The sequence below is a fragment of the Pseudopodoces humilis genome, chromosome 1 (genome assembly GCF_049639895.1).
Source record: "Pseudopodoces humilis isolate 2021_Gansu_Grassland_sample_001 chromosome 1, ASM4963989v1, whole genome shotgun sequence".
Lineage (NCBI taxonomy): Eukaryota > Metazoa > Chordata > Aves > Passeriformes > Paridae > Pseudopodoces > Pseudopodoces humilis.
In genome coordinates this window covers 108,700,149-108,714,972 of record NC_142200.1, presented here as the reverse complement: position 1 = coordinate 108,714,972, position 14,824 = coordinate 108,700,149, and the positions used below count along the sequence as shown (strand labels likewise).

At 40.4% G+C, this 14,824-nt stretch overlaps 2 protein-coding genes across 4 annotated transcripts in view; one reads left to right on the top strand and one right to left on the bottom strand.

Moving 5' to 3' along the window:
• Positions 1–14,824, bottom strand: part of ACAD11 (acyl-CoA dehydrogenase family member 11) — a 28,905-nt gene that overhangs the window by 1,549 nt on the left and 12,532 nt on the right. The window contains exons 14-19 of one of the 3 annotated variants that reach the window (XR_015772966.1): positions 4,266–4,332; positions 2,697–2,782; positions 2,435–2,506; positions 1,739–1,893; positions 1,493–1,507; positions 745–1,060 (exon numbers count right to left, since the gene is read on the bottom strand). Coding sequence is in view for 1 of the 3 variants with exons in the window: in XM_005519005.3 (XP_005519062.2) it covers positions 1,739–1,893; positions 2,435–2,506; positions 2,697–2,782; positions 4,266–4,332 (380 nt within the window). In the remaining 2 variants the exon portion in view is untranslated. Of the gene's footprint in view, positions 1–744; positions 1,508–1,738; positions 1,894–2,434; positions 2,507–2,696; positions 2,783–4,265; positions 4,333–14,824 lie in introns of all 3 variants that reach the window. The other 2 variants (XR_015772965.1, XM_005519005.3) reach the window with 2 other exon arrangements.
• On the top strand, positions 8,756–13,805 carry ACKR4 (atypical chemokine receptor 4). Its single transcript, XM_005519004.3, has 2 exons — positions 8,756–8,987; positions 11,862–13,805. The coding sequence occupies exon 2, from the start codon at positions 11,881–11,883 to the stop codon at positions 12,940–12,942; it is 1,062 nt and encodes a 353-aa protein (XP_005519061.3). The 5' UTR covers positions 8,756–8,987; positions 11,862–11,880; the 3' UTR covers positions 12,943–13,805.

Genomic DNA, 14,824 nt, shown 5'->3' with positions numbered 1-14,824 from the left:
CATATCTAATATGAGGCATAATAAAGGAAACACTTGACTAACAGAAATACTAAAGACTGAGCCATTCTTCTGCCAGGAAACAAGAAAAATAGAAAAATGGAAAACCTGTAGATTCTGCCACCTGATCAGACCCCACTGCATGCTGGCCATTTTCCTGAAGCTCTTTCATGCCTGCTTTTTCCTCCCTGCTTTCCTTTACCTCTTACCAACCCTCACAGCCTTCTCTCCATATAATAAGACCCCATATACAAAAACAGGGAGGGGGGGAAAGGGGAGAGGAATTCCTTGTTTTGCTTAAACTGGTGATGGGTGGTGTATGACACATAGAGGCTAACAGCTGCAGGGTGGTGCCTGCTGCCTCTGACTGATGATAAATTAGTAACTCTTCGGATCCAAAACGAAGTTAGGTTTTGGCAGCCCTTCCCTGCTCTTCTTGGCTAACTCCCCCCTGCAGCCAACATACCACAGAAGAAACAAATGTCTGATGCTTGTCACTGCAAAACTGTTTGAAGTCTGAGCCAGCCTCAGGGATGGACTTCTAGAACTGTGGCTTTTGTAGGATACACAAGCAAATGTGCAGCACTTGCTTCAGTGCAGTCTAGAAGCTCAGCCTGGCTGGTGCCAGCAAAGGTGATCTGAACCTAGGTGGGCTGTTCAGTTCTCTTCAGTCAACAGCTCCTGGGGACATAAATGACGTCCTGGGTGGGGACAGGTGCTGGTACTCAAGGAAGCTGCCAGCCTCACCTTGTCCTTAGCCATCCTCACTGTGAAGAACCTGCATGGGCTGTGCAGTTGCCTCCAGGTCAGGCCTGTGGCCTCATCAAACATCACTGTTACTTCAACAAGCTTCTGAGAACCAGAGTGTGCCTCATGCACCTCTTACTCATTGTAGGTTATGGTGGTGAACGGAAGTTGGACAATTACATGACTGGAAAATAGATAAGTAAAGTTGCTCCCTCTGGATCTGCACAAACAATTTGATGCAATCTGTGCCAGATGCTAATTCAATTTCCTCTTTCCATCGCTTTTACTTGTTTTTTCCAATAAAGCCATCCTAGCTGTTGGGTAAGATTAAGGAACACTTGAAACATGACAGGCCAACTACCAATGGTTGTTGGTTCCTATATAAAGCAGACTATCGTATTTTTGTTGTTTTTGCAAGCTCTTGCTCATTAAACAGTATTTTAATCCTGAGCAAGATAAGGGCAAGGATGTCCAACCTGCCTTTGATGTGGTCTGTATTTTCATAAGCAACTACAAATATTTGATCAAAGAAGTAAAATTTTCAGTGAAGTGTAGATCCCTGAGTGTCTCCAGTGGTTGTGAACAGAGACAGCCAGGTGACAGAATGGATATACAAAAAAGGTGAATTCAGATTATAACTACAGAAACATAAGCTGCATGCCTGAAAAAAATACCCATCCAAATTGATCAGGAAAAGAGAGAACAACACACAGTGACAAAATCCCTATTCAAATCCAGCAAAGGATATCCAATTCATTGCACACTGCAAGGGAAAGAAAAAAAAAAAAAAAAGCTGTAGATTATGTTGAAAAATGGGAGCCTTGCAATATGTTTTGTTTTTTTCCCTTTGCCACCCAAAGCTTTATGAATAGGAATTCAAGGTTAGGGCACAGCTGTTGCCATGTCCATTATCAGAGCCACAAAGCTGTGTGTGGGCAAAGCAAAGGTCAATGTGTGGAGTGTGTGAACCGAGCCAGAGAGGGAAGGTGCTTACATGCTGATAGAGTTTCTTGCCGAAGGTCTCGCGCTGAGCCGCGCGCTGGCACAGGATCTCCAGAGCAGCCTCAGCCGCACCGAGGGACCGCATGCAGTGATGGATCCGACCTGGCCCCAGCCGGCCCTGGGCTATCTCAAACCCCCTGCCCTCACCTGGTAGGAAAGAAAAGCAGGCACTGCAGACTCCATGATTCCCTCTTGAAAGGGTCCAAGGCTCCAAGCAGAAGTGGCCCCATAGCGAAATAAAAGTAGAGGTGAAATAGAAGAAATCAGGATCTATACTAAGCGAGAGAAATAGAGCAGAGTTCCCCCTGCAGGGGGTCACAGTGCTGGCCTGCTTGTTATTTCTTTTTCATTTCTGCCAAGTAACAGCCATGGAGTGCAGCAGAACATTGTTTCTAAAAGTCTGTAAAGTCTACAAGAGCTGCTTTTGTGGGAAGAACACCACTAACAGACTTTTCTGTGCTCTACTTCAGGGCAAAGATATTTGCATGACAGCTAGAGCTGCCCTGCTTCCTTCTGCTCTAAATAAGGTACATTCAAGCAGCAGGTAGGCTGCTAAAGGAAGAGGGGGCTCCATCAACTGATCAGAGCTGTTTAAAATAACTTACGGTAATTCATGACAGAAACCACTGTCTGATAAAGCTTGGTTCATTGCTGTATGTATTAAAAAGAAATCAGTGCTGAAACTCACCCAGTATTATATTGGAGATAGGTACTCGCACATCATTGAAGTGTATCTCAAAATGTCCTCCATGGATCTCATCTACAGAGGCAAAAAACACATCAGCAGGATAAAACAAAAGGGGATAAAAATACTGGCCTCCAATGCCTAACCTTTTTTCTATATATCTATTTTACTGATTTATTCCACATACAATATTTATTAGCATAACTGCAGTTTCTGAGCCTGCTAATAAATTAATACACATATAGCTGATAGTGTGATCACCTACCCATGTAGCCAAACACTGAGAGAGGTCTTATCAGCTTCAGTCCTGGGGTGTCCATGGGAACAATAATCATACTGTGCTGCTTGTACCTGATCAAGACAAAAAGCACAGTTAAATCTGAGCCTCCCTTCTGTCTGCCTCTTCTGCTTTTTTTATTTTCCATCCTCAATTTAGGACTCACATAAAGCCAGTGCTGAGGTTTACCTGTACCACCTGCACCATCCTGCCCACACAGTGTGGCTTCAAGACTTCTTAAGCCACCAGTCAACAAGGGAAAATGTATTAGTGGCATCTAATGCACCATGACTGAGAAACTCCTGGTGCTGTCAATTCTGTGCACACAGTTCTGTATCACCCAGTCAGTTCTTCCCCCTCTACCCTTCTGTTTTGTTCTCAAAGCCAGTTTATCAGAATCATCATCTTGGCTTGCCTACAGTTTAGGAAAGAGAAATCCATCCCCCAGTTTACATTCCTTCAGAATATTTAAGGTCAGTTGTCAGTCACACAAAACTGGAGGAGATGCCCCAGGTCTCTGAATTCAGTCTCAAGTTCTAGCAAGTGGAGTGTCACATAATCCCCTCCATTAACTTCTCTTCAGCTTCTGAGAGCTCAACAGATGCCACTATCTGTACAACTTCCAGGCAAACCTTTCTGAGTGTTGTGTGCAAGTTACTGATTGCTTCTGGTGGAACCTAGCCAAACCAAAAAACTTCAGATTATCCATGGGATTTGGGCTAAAATCCATCTTAGATATAAATGTCACAATTCTTTTGCATACAAGCTGTGTGAGGTTAGCACCAGACATGAAACATTTTATTCATTACTGGTATAAGTTTTTGCAAAAGTTTGCAATTCTAGTTTGGCAACAAGAGTTGAACATATTTGTGTCAAAGAAGAAGAGGTAAGGGTTATATTTACACATAGAGGAATGGAATGAGTAGGTCTGATTTAAGATGTGCAATGCTCTCTCCTTACACAGCTTCACCTTACCTCATGTTTCAGACTTAACTTTATCTACAGATAAGTTTGTGGAAAACTTAACCAGTAACTTCAGGTCTCTGATGTGCCTCTTGTACTCATTCTGTTCAGGAAAGCTCTGAAAAGTTTTGGTTTTATTATTTAAGTGTTATTTTTTATTATTTAATTCTTCGTGGTGTTGTTTTATATACTAAACTTACAAAATAAATTGTAAGCCAGAGTTGTTGGTGCAAACTAAACAACTGATGCAGACTTAAATTTATGTGACCAAGATAAAATTAGTGAAGCCCCCGAAATTTCCTGATCCAATTCATCACAGCTGCACAAACACTAGAGCTGGTGCAATGGAGAGAGGTGGGAAGCGTGCCAGTTAAAGTGGAAAGGTTGGGAGGACTCAGTCAACAGCATCTGACAGCAAAACAGGAACTCAGGCTACAACAGACAGGTGCTGAGGTTTAAAACATTTCTCTAATTTAGGAGAACATCCAACTGGTCAAGTCAATTAATGGCATTTCATTTAAGAAAATTTTCACAAGCAGTGACTCCTCCAGGGAACAAGTTTTAGGGAATTCTGAGTCTCCTAGGAATTCTTACCTGGATGCCGATGAGTTTTTGGTTTTGCCCATTACAATTGCAACTTTGCAATTTGGGTTCCCAGCACCTTAAAAAACGTGGGAAACACAAAAATTGTTTTTAGTATAAAACCTCAAATCAAATGAAGTTTCGTAACAAGAAACTCTACTCCCTTCCTTTTGTGATGCAGGAGATGTGTTTACATTCTGAGTATCACACTGAAACAAAATACACATTAGTACTTAACATGTAAAAGGGAGCTGACTTGTGGGAAGAGGAACGTGAAAAGCCAAACATCCAAACCCTCCGGCTCCATCACCATCCCCTATTCCTGTGAAAAGGGAACAAGAAGGTACTTGAAATGGAATCTAATTACTTCTGTCTCCATTACAGCTGAGCAAATAAGTGTGATACAACAGCACATCTATCAAGGTGAGATGCTGCCATTTCAAAAGTAAAACTTAAAGAAACTTCTTCAACCTATAAAGACTGGAGGGTCTATGTGGGAATGAAACACCAACCACATTATAACCAAATTATGCAGATAAGGCTATCAAAGAGTTACCACAATAATTTTGCTACTACTTCAGCGTAACTTCTCTGGAATGTAGGATTTCTTCCCCCTTCATACACAAATTATTTTAGATTGCACTTTGAAGAAAGATCTGAGTGAAAATTATTACCTGAAAATAGCCCGCTAGCATTTCAAGACATTGATAACATTATTTGAGATATTTCTTATATGGACATATTTATTAAGCCTTTGTAGCAAAAAGACAGCACTTTAATATACTAGTCCTGAAGAAGATTCTACCACTGATTCAAATAACATTTCTATGACCCTTAATCCTCCCTGTCTTTTTCTTTAAAAGTTTCTTAGTACCAAAGCATGCTCATTCCTTTCAAAGCCTCCCACAAACAAGTTAGGAAAAAACCCAATGGGTGTAGCAATCAGTAATTTTTTACTGCTATCTCAGTGCAGATGACAAGCTTTGTAGAGATTCAATTCAAGGCTTGATCTGTAGCAGTTTGGTTTTGTTCTGAGGTTAGAAGCAAATACAACTTTATAACTTCTCTGCCAGCTGTTCTCACAGGGTTTGGGAGACTGATCTGGACAATACAACCACCTGGCTTTGAGCTGAGACACTTCCTCCTACAAACAGCCACTGTGATGGCCAGGAAATGGGAGAGAGATTTATTTAGTTGTGACGAACACTGCCTGTTTGGAGGGCCAGACTGCCAGCTGTTTGCTTTCCTCTTTTGCAACATGGTATCCAGCCATTGTTTCCAGAGGGGGCTTACAGAGTGGCCCAAGAGCTGCACAATGCTGACAAGCTAAAAATCTCAGTGAAAAGCTTTAGGCAGGGGCATAAAATCAACTTGGGAAAAAAAAAAAAAAACAAACAACAAAAACTGGCTCATTTGGCCACTTGGCTCATTTGGGCAACTGCAATAAGCAGGTGATCAACCCCAAATGACCCGACACATGCTTTGCGGGGTATGACCCTGCACAGAGAAATATCACTCCTGCATATTTTGACTCTTCTCCTTTTCCATGGAAAGTAAAGAATTGCACAAGTGCTATTTTCTAAACCAGACCTATTTTCAAGTGAGGTTTACAATAAAAGATATTTTGACCTTCTGAAATCTTCCAAAAAACTGATTTGTAAATAATCCTCAAGTCATATCCCTGCTTCAAAACAAAATGCAAATTTAACCATGTTGTATGAAAAAAACCACCCAAAACTCAGAAGAAGCTTTCATGTTGAACTCAGTGAGGAGTTCACTGAGAGCTGCACATCTGGTTAGATGTTCTAAATAATTTGTACACATTTCTGTATGTGCTTGTTCTTATCTAAGCCCAGCAAAGGACGACAGATTCCTGGCCCTTCCACTCCTTAGAGTCTGAAGTCCTGAAAAACTTAAACAAATGTTATGTCACTTTGACCTATAAAAGACAGGAAACAAGTTCTGGTCTAATGCAAGACTTTGAAAAACTCCAGTGCTTTGGATGGATTGCAAACATCCTGGATGGAATAAACAACTCATTTAAGTGACATTTTCACATCACTTACAGAATTCAAAGATGTTGCTGGAGGATGGAGGGGTAGAGTCAGAAAAGCCAGTTATTTTGGTAGGAGTTAGAAGTAGTTTTGTGAGAAACTCACAATTGAAGAAATACTAGACATTTTAGAAGGTAATTTTTAATTATATTTTCATATTGATGAGCTTTCAATAAAGTTTTCAATGTATATGACCACATGACCTGTCCAAAGTTTTTAGACCACAGTGCTCCTAAACTGGCAAACATCTTTGATTTAACTAACTTATACTTTTGAACTCTTCATGATACTCACTTGCATAGGCAAAGACAGTATTTTAAAATGTGCTTAGAGCATTGATCACGATCTTATTAGAAGCCTAATCTTTGCTATCAGGGGTATAACATGCTTAAGTTTACTGATCTTCACACAATCAACTTATACAGGTTCTTTCTGGTGAAGAGACTACTAAATGTGGCAACCTCTGAGGACCATCTATTCTTGAAGAAGCTGCCACAAAGTCTGCTTTCAGAACAAGCAGCACTTAAATTCCTGCAATCTATTTATTTTTCAGTCTTCAGTCTAAGATGACTGAAGCCACATAAACTACTGCCTGAATGCTGAATACCTGTGATTTTTGCCATATTGGCTGCTGCACCCCTCAGCCCAGCAGGTTACTTTCTCTGTTAAAGGTCAAGGGTCTGTGGTGTCTTACAGACCTGACAGCTTCCTGGCACTGACAAATACAATGTTCTGGACTCTTCTACAAGAAGAAACTGGTCTTAGTAGGGTGGATGGCAGTGTGGTGCTGATTGTTGGAATGTGGGAGTCTCCTAATGACGAAAAGGGACACACAGGCATATCCCACCAAGAGCCCACTGTAATTTAATCCATTAGCGTATTGTACTCCACAGTTTCATCTCATCTTCTCGAGACAACACTGCAGGCAGCTGGTTCATGGAGGGCAAAGACTACACTGTAGCTGCAAGCAAAAAGGCAATGCTGGGGCCATGCAGCTGCAAGGTTTTGTAGTCTTGCCACTGAACGTGGCTGCTGGTCATTCCCAGCTGGAGCTCATGGGCTCTGATGGTGCCAGTGAGACCAGCCACTCAGCTTAGGAATGTTTTTTTTTCCTTGCCTTCATGCCACTTTTACACAACTACAAGTGTTTTTACTTAGTAAGATCTGTTTCATATTCACTCTTACTTACTAAATAATTTTTGTTACTTTCGGCCCTACTGAAATATATACATAGCAATATTATTTCTTTACTCTGACTGGAAGGATCAGTCCTTTCCCTGCACCTCTGGAAAGTTATGAGGAGCTGAGTAACTGCAATAAGCAAGGAAGGATTTGCATGAACAGCCTGCCCACAGAACCCCTTGGGCACTTCTGTGGGCAACACACAATTTCCTGGGAGAATTCCCAGCTCTAGTCTGATTATTCCATCTGGTTGGAGACCCCATTGATACAAAGCCTATTCAGAACTGAAAGTTTCATTTGTTTTAAAGAGATGTGGCTGAGGCCTCGAAGCCATGACATGACCTGTGAGGAGATGGCTGGAAGGAGCCCCAAGCATCTTATCTGCCGCTGAAAGGAGCACCACTGAAGTACTGTGATGACTGAAGATGAAAGCAATACAGAAATATGCACAAATATTGTGGCACTCTTCCTCTAGATGTCAATTCCTCTCCCAGCCCATTTTATTTTATCATTCTGAAACAAAATATAGCATGTAGAAATCATCTTCCCATTACATTCTTAGCTGCCTATTTTTAAGAATCTTTCCTTCCACATACTTCAGAATAATTGAAGCACAGACAGAAGGTTAATCCAGTTGTGGCAGGTGCACCAGAATGCCAAAAAACTCTAAAATCTGACCTCTGGTCTGCTCCATCTCTCTGTTGTTGGGCTTCAATATTGCATTTACTGAAGCTCATTAGATTGCTATCTAATCCATGATAGTTCAAACAGGTCACAAATTTGATTTTGAGATTGACTGGCAACATTCAAGCTCCTGAGAACTCTCCCCTAGGATGCAGGACTATCTGCTTCTACTCTGGTTGACAATTTGCCACTTGCATTCACATATTTTCTTTACCGTCTTTCTGGTTTCACACACTGAAAGAACCCCTTTCCCCACCTCACAAAAAGTAACTCATGTTTCTGTTGTCTCCCCTAAAAGAGTTATGTAAGGAGGGGATGTAAGTATCCCTTAAAACCTTATACAGTCAGCCATCAAAAACACAGTAGTGCCCTCAGGAAAGAATAGAGTGACTCCCTGTGGTATCTGGAGCAGTAAATCAGCCCCAGATGGACCTTCTTTCTATTCTTTTCACCTTTATAATGTGTTGTTTGATAAAAGCCTCTTGGTGATGTATAAAACATTTGGACTTCCAGGAATAACACCACAAACAACAAAGAGAAGCAGTAAGTGTCCTGACCTTCCAAAGAACAGTCACAGTCTGGTGGGAACAGGGAGGAATGTAGGAAATGTACACATCGAACACAAGAGGAGTCTCCAGGAAAGCACAATTTTTAAAAGGTTTTTTTTAAACTGTCAAGTCAAAATGAAAGTGCAACAGACTTCCACATGAGGGTGTGGTGTTTGAAGACAAAATGCAATGTGTCAGAGCAATTCAGATCACTTCACTGAGGCACATTTCAATTGCAGTACCTGCTACTCATCTGCTGACAAAAGGTTAGTTTTGTTTTAATCCTTACTGCTGTGTATGTATATTGTATGATATCTTCTTTGCATACCTTTAGTTAAATTTGCTTTACAGAGAGATGTCATTTCACTAAGGCACATCTCCTTTCCAGTATCAAGATTAGATTTGTTCAGTAGCAGGACAGAATACTGCTTAATTTATCAGAGGAAAAAAAATCTGTCTGTTTAAACTAGGCATATTAATTTAATTCACCATCATTCAGACAATTACACATCAAGTTAAAGCACACAGAAACACTTTCTATCTGACTGGAAAGCTGAAATAATTCTGCAAGAAAACATGCAGTTGCAGCTTTAATATATGTATTAGTATACCTCCTAGAAAACACTGTTTGAAAAACCAGCAGCTTCTGAGCTGTTTGGGTACTTGTGGGCAGTTTGTTTGTGATAAAATTCTTTTCTGTCATAACATCCTGAGAAGCTCCAGCTGGAAGATGCAGTGTACCCACAGCAATCTGCTTCTGTAAGAAATGCCACATGGGCACAGCTCGCTGTGTGGGATGGAGACTAAACTCAGCTTTTCCACCACTCTTCAGTGCCCGACTCCCACGGGACTGCTTGGCTGTTTGCAATGGGCACGTGCACGTGTGCTTGAGAAACAGCATTACCAGGAAAGAACAACGTGAACAGCGATGGGAGCCAAAACGTAACTGCGCTTTTAAGGGAGAAATGCCAACTGTTGCATTTTAGATAACTTTGTTTCTGTCACAAACTCAGGGCAAGCAAACGCTTATCAAGCAGCGGAGCAGAGTCACAGCCAAACTGGTTTGTCATACACAGACTTTTAAAGTTTGCCCTGAAATGTTTACTGGTTTGCTTTAAAATAAATTTGCCAGTGATCCAGTTTGATTAAATGCTCCTTGATGGGTTCTGTATTATGTGTTTTAAGACCACCACTAAATCTTTTTATTTAACTTCTAATTTTCCTCACCTCTCAGCTAAGTGGATTAAACTCTTCTTGCTGCAGTTTCTTTTCTACTAAAAAAAATAAATAAAAAAAGGCTCTTTTGCTGCTGATAACTAAAGCTCTCTTCAAAGTACTATAAAGCTGCAAAAGATTACTGCTGCTGGAGAATCTTACTAACACAGCTTGTTAGGCATAGAACAGACATCCCTTTGCCAAAGTATTAAGTAGAGTGACTGTACTTTTCCATTCTGCACATCTCATTAAGGCAACAATAAAGAACAATTTGCAAGACTTAAAATAGGACTAATCGTTCTTTTTAAAGTTTGATGGGGAGAGTTTTGAAATGTTAACAGAATAGTACAACAAAGTCATCAAAGATGGAGCTAAACCAGATAGTTAATTTCAAACGAATACACTTTTAAAAAAAATTGGCTAGGGTAATCATTTTAAAAAAATCAATCAAAAAGAAAAAAATTAATTTCTTTCTATTTAATTTGCTTTCATTCCTTATTATGAGATCAAACAGTAACTTTTCTTTCCTAGTAGATAGATATATTCAAAAAACTTTAAGAGACACTTGGCAGCCCTACATTTAAACAACTGTCTAAGAAACAGAAATGGTATTTGCATTTTTCTTTCCAGCTTGAAAAAGCCAAATTGTAGCTCTGGGACAGAATATCAGATAACAATCTGCTTTCAGCAACATTGACCTCAAATTCTGAGCACTGCATATGATGACAAAAAGGGGATTTATTTTTTATTCTCAGCTGATTTTTGCTACTGCTGCTAAGAAACCTTAATCCCATTTATTTTGAGAAAACAGGGTACTGCAGGACTGTATTTTACAACAGACAGAATTTCAGCACATTAGTCATTGAAAACTGTTACAGGAAAGGAAGAAAATGCAGGACATGGACTTGCTTAAGACACAACCTGGAGCTATGAATTATTAAACTTTAACCCTAAGGTGGCCATGAGAAGTCAGCCGGTACTCATTTACAGAGTAAATCTGTCGTAAGATCATACTTGAAAAACCAGAAGAGTTTCTGAGCTGTTTGGGTATTTGTGGGCAGTTTACATGTGATAAAATTCCTTCCTGTCATAACATCCTGAGAAACTCCAGCTGGAAGATGCAGTGTACCCACAGCAATCTGCTTCTGTAAGAAATGCCACATGGGCATGGCTCGCTTTGTCCAATGGAGAGTAAATTAAGCTTGTTCTGCTGCTGTTCAGCAAGTGACTCCCCTGCTGTACTTTTTGTAACGGGCATGTACAGTGTGCCTGAGAAACAAACAAAAACACTCTCCTTGTATTATACTCATATCCAAAATTTGTCAGAATTTATGACAGCAGGCACTGAACATTTTTAACAGCAGGCAGCTGCTTGCCTCAGCTGTAATCTGCTCACATTCCTTATACACGTGATTGTAACAGCATTTACAGCCTTCAGCTGTATTCCTTTGCATTGCCGAGGCTGGAGAGAGGAGGGTTTAATTCCAGCCCTAAAAAGGTACAGACACAGTTATGTGCAATGGAATATTGTCAAGTACAACACAGTTGGAGCAGTTAAAGCAATGATGGCTCTTTGACTCAAATGTGGAAATCAGTGAGGCACTCCAAGCATTTTATAATCTCAAATGCTAAGGGTAAGGAAACCCTTAATGGTTTAAACTGAAACCATTTTGCATGTATTGCCCACAGAGATGATGTCAATTACCCTACCTCACATGAGAACTTGAGATGGTCTGCTCTGCCCCTGTTACTGTCTAGCTTCGCTTTGATTATTCACAAATGTATTCTGAATATGCAACTTCTTTGAATTTGAGATGTGTAAGCAGCCCTGAAGAAGGGTTTTAGGTTTCAACAGAGATTTTAGAACTTAAACCAAATATAATTTCTTTGGTGTTTCCTTCTTCCCACATTTTTGTTTCTTGTAGCTTTGCCAAGGTCTGAGATATGAATAACTCAACAGATTACTGGATTGAGGATGAGGAGAATGATCTCAACCCTCTTATAGATTACAATACCTATGAGCTTCTCTGCGAAAAAAATGATGTGAGAAATTTCAGAAAATTATTCCTCCCAGTGTTCTACACACTGGCTTTCACAGTTGGAGTGGCTGGAAACTCATTAGTGGTTGCGATTTACGCCTACTGCAAGAAACCCAAGACCAAGACGGATGTGTACATCATGCACCTCGCCATCGCTGATCTGCTCCTGCTCTTCACCCTCCCTTTTTGGGCTGCAAATGCAGTGCAGGGATGGGAACTTGGAAACTCGATGTGCAAGCTCACTTCTTCTCTGTACACCATGAATTTCAGCTCCAGTATGCTGTTCCTGGCCTGTATCAGTGTGGATAGATACAGGGCCACTTCTGAATCCCAGGGCCGTGGAAGAGTTGGCAAACACTGCAGTGTTACCTGCATCTGTGTCTGGCTGGCTGCCATCTTCCTCAGTATCCCTGAGCTGATATTTAACCAAGTCAAGAAACACAATGAGAGGAATGAATGCCTTCCCGTATTTCCAATGAACATGGAAACACTCTTAAAATCAACTATTCAAATCCTGGAAATTATCCTGGAATTTCTGCTTCCTTTCCTAGTAATGCTGATCTGCTATTCCGCTACTGCTCGGGCAATCTTCAGGTCTGCAAATGTGAAGAAGTCCAGGCCTTTCACGGTTCTGCTGGCAGTAGTGGCTACTTTCATTGTCACCCAGCTACCCTACAACATCGTGAAGCTGTGGCGAGCCATAGACAGCATCTACATGTTGGTTACGGACTGTGGCACCAGTAAAACCATGGACGTGGCACTCCAGGTCACCAAGAGCATCGCTTTGTTCCACACCTGCCTCAACCCCCTCCTCTATGCCTTTCTGGGCGCCTCTTTCAAAATGCACGTCATGAAAATTGCAAAAAATTATGGGTACTGGAGAAGACAACAGCAGGATGGAAGACCTGAAGAAATTTCTATGAATCATGAAGAACCTACTGAAGAAACAATCAGTTTCACTATATAGGCCATCCCTTGCTTCCATCATCTTACATAACCAAGGGAATTGGTTACTAATTCCAGGGGGTATTGTTTCTGCAGCTGTTTCTCTGCAAGTCAACTTTCAGATTAATTTCTGAACCTGCCAAGACACTACAGAGCACTTCAAAGTAGAACGTGTTTATCGGAATCAAGCAAGAACTGAATACTGAAACTAGAAACAAGCCAAGATATTTACTAAACAACATCAAGCAACTCAAACCAAAAAACCCACCACAACAAAACCTAAAAGCACCCCCAAGATTTAAAATTCAAAGTGTCACAGTACTAGACAATTAAGAAACTGTGTAATGAACAACCTGTACATATCTAAGCATGTAATTAAACAGAGGAAAAAAAAAAAAAAACACATCAGCAAACAACAGGAACCTTTGTACCAGAAGTTAATAATCGTGTGTTTCTCCAACTATTTTGTAAAACTTTAGAACGTTTCCCTAATAGTTCAGTTCCATTTCTCAACTTAAGTATCATTCCATAGATATCCTTGCAGATTGAAATGAAGTATAAGCTTATGGCTGAGAATTGAGAGGAAGAAAGAGGGGGAAAAGCCATTTTCTATGTGTTTCTACAAATGTATAGCAGCAACAACATCCTTCACAAAAACACCCCAGCAACTCCTTTTCTATAAGTACAGAAAAAAATGACCTTTCATCTCTTCTCTCCTGCTCACCCTAAACTTCAATAAGACCAGTACTCTAAGGGTGGCACAGTCTAGATTTTTGTAAATGTAATAAAAAGTTCAGATAATCTTCAGATACAAGGCCTGGATTTTCTATTCAGAATTCTTAAAATTAATCAAGCACTGCAAAAACTGTATTTGCTAAAATATATAGAGAGATACAATAAAATCAAAGAATGGGAGATGTGTACCGGCTTTTGTTTTTTCTTATCTTTATTTTTGTTTTGTTTTAGCAAGTGCTGACATTTCTCATCATAGACCAACCAGTAAATGGGAGAGGCCTTGCTTGACAAAAGAGAGAGGTTCCCATTCCATATGGAGCTCACGGATTTACAGTTTTTACACAGAGAGGTACCAAAGCTGTCCCCTGCCACAGTGTTGGCAGGGATTCCAGGAAAACAGCACTTTTCCATGAGACACTGGAAGCATTTCAAACGTACTGACATACTAGCTTAGCCTTCAAAATGAAGAAGTGGTGTTACAGCACTTATTGTCCTTGTCTTCAAACATCCTGGGGGCTCTGACAAAATGTCTCATCTATAGATTAGGAAAGCCAACAAGAATCTCTCATCTTTAGATACCGTTCCTAGTTACACAATTATGGACTGGAACAAAAAGCTCTAAAATGGTAAGACAAGAAACAACAGTAGCATAAACAAACACGAGCCTCTTCTCCCTGTTTGGATGACAAAAGCTTACAGAATGTCTGCCCAGTGTTTTGAGAAATACTAGGGCATGAACAGATAAGTCAGAAGTGCTTGACAGGTTTTCTACACAAACACCATAAATCTGATATATTTAAGCCACACTGGATTTACTGTACACATGCAGAGCACAGTAAGAAATCCCACTTCTTCCATGAAGTAACTGACTCCTTGCATGTGTGATTTACGATTTGTCTTCACAAATACAGAGTGACATTCTGATCAGGCTGTCAGGCTTCTGGAATTCCCACACATCCAAGGTTTTAATGTCCCAAAAGTTAAAAAACCCCAACCAAAACCAAAACAAACAAACAAAAAAACACCTTCCTAGCCAGGCAGAAAGAGACTAACACAGAGCCAAATAAACATATTTCTCAAACTTCTTGGAATTGCAGTGCCTTTTGTGCATCTGTCTTTATGCAAATCTGATTGCCCTAATTGTATTAGAAATAAGACAAACCAAATCA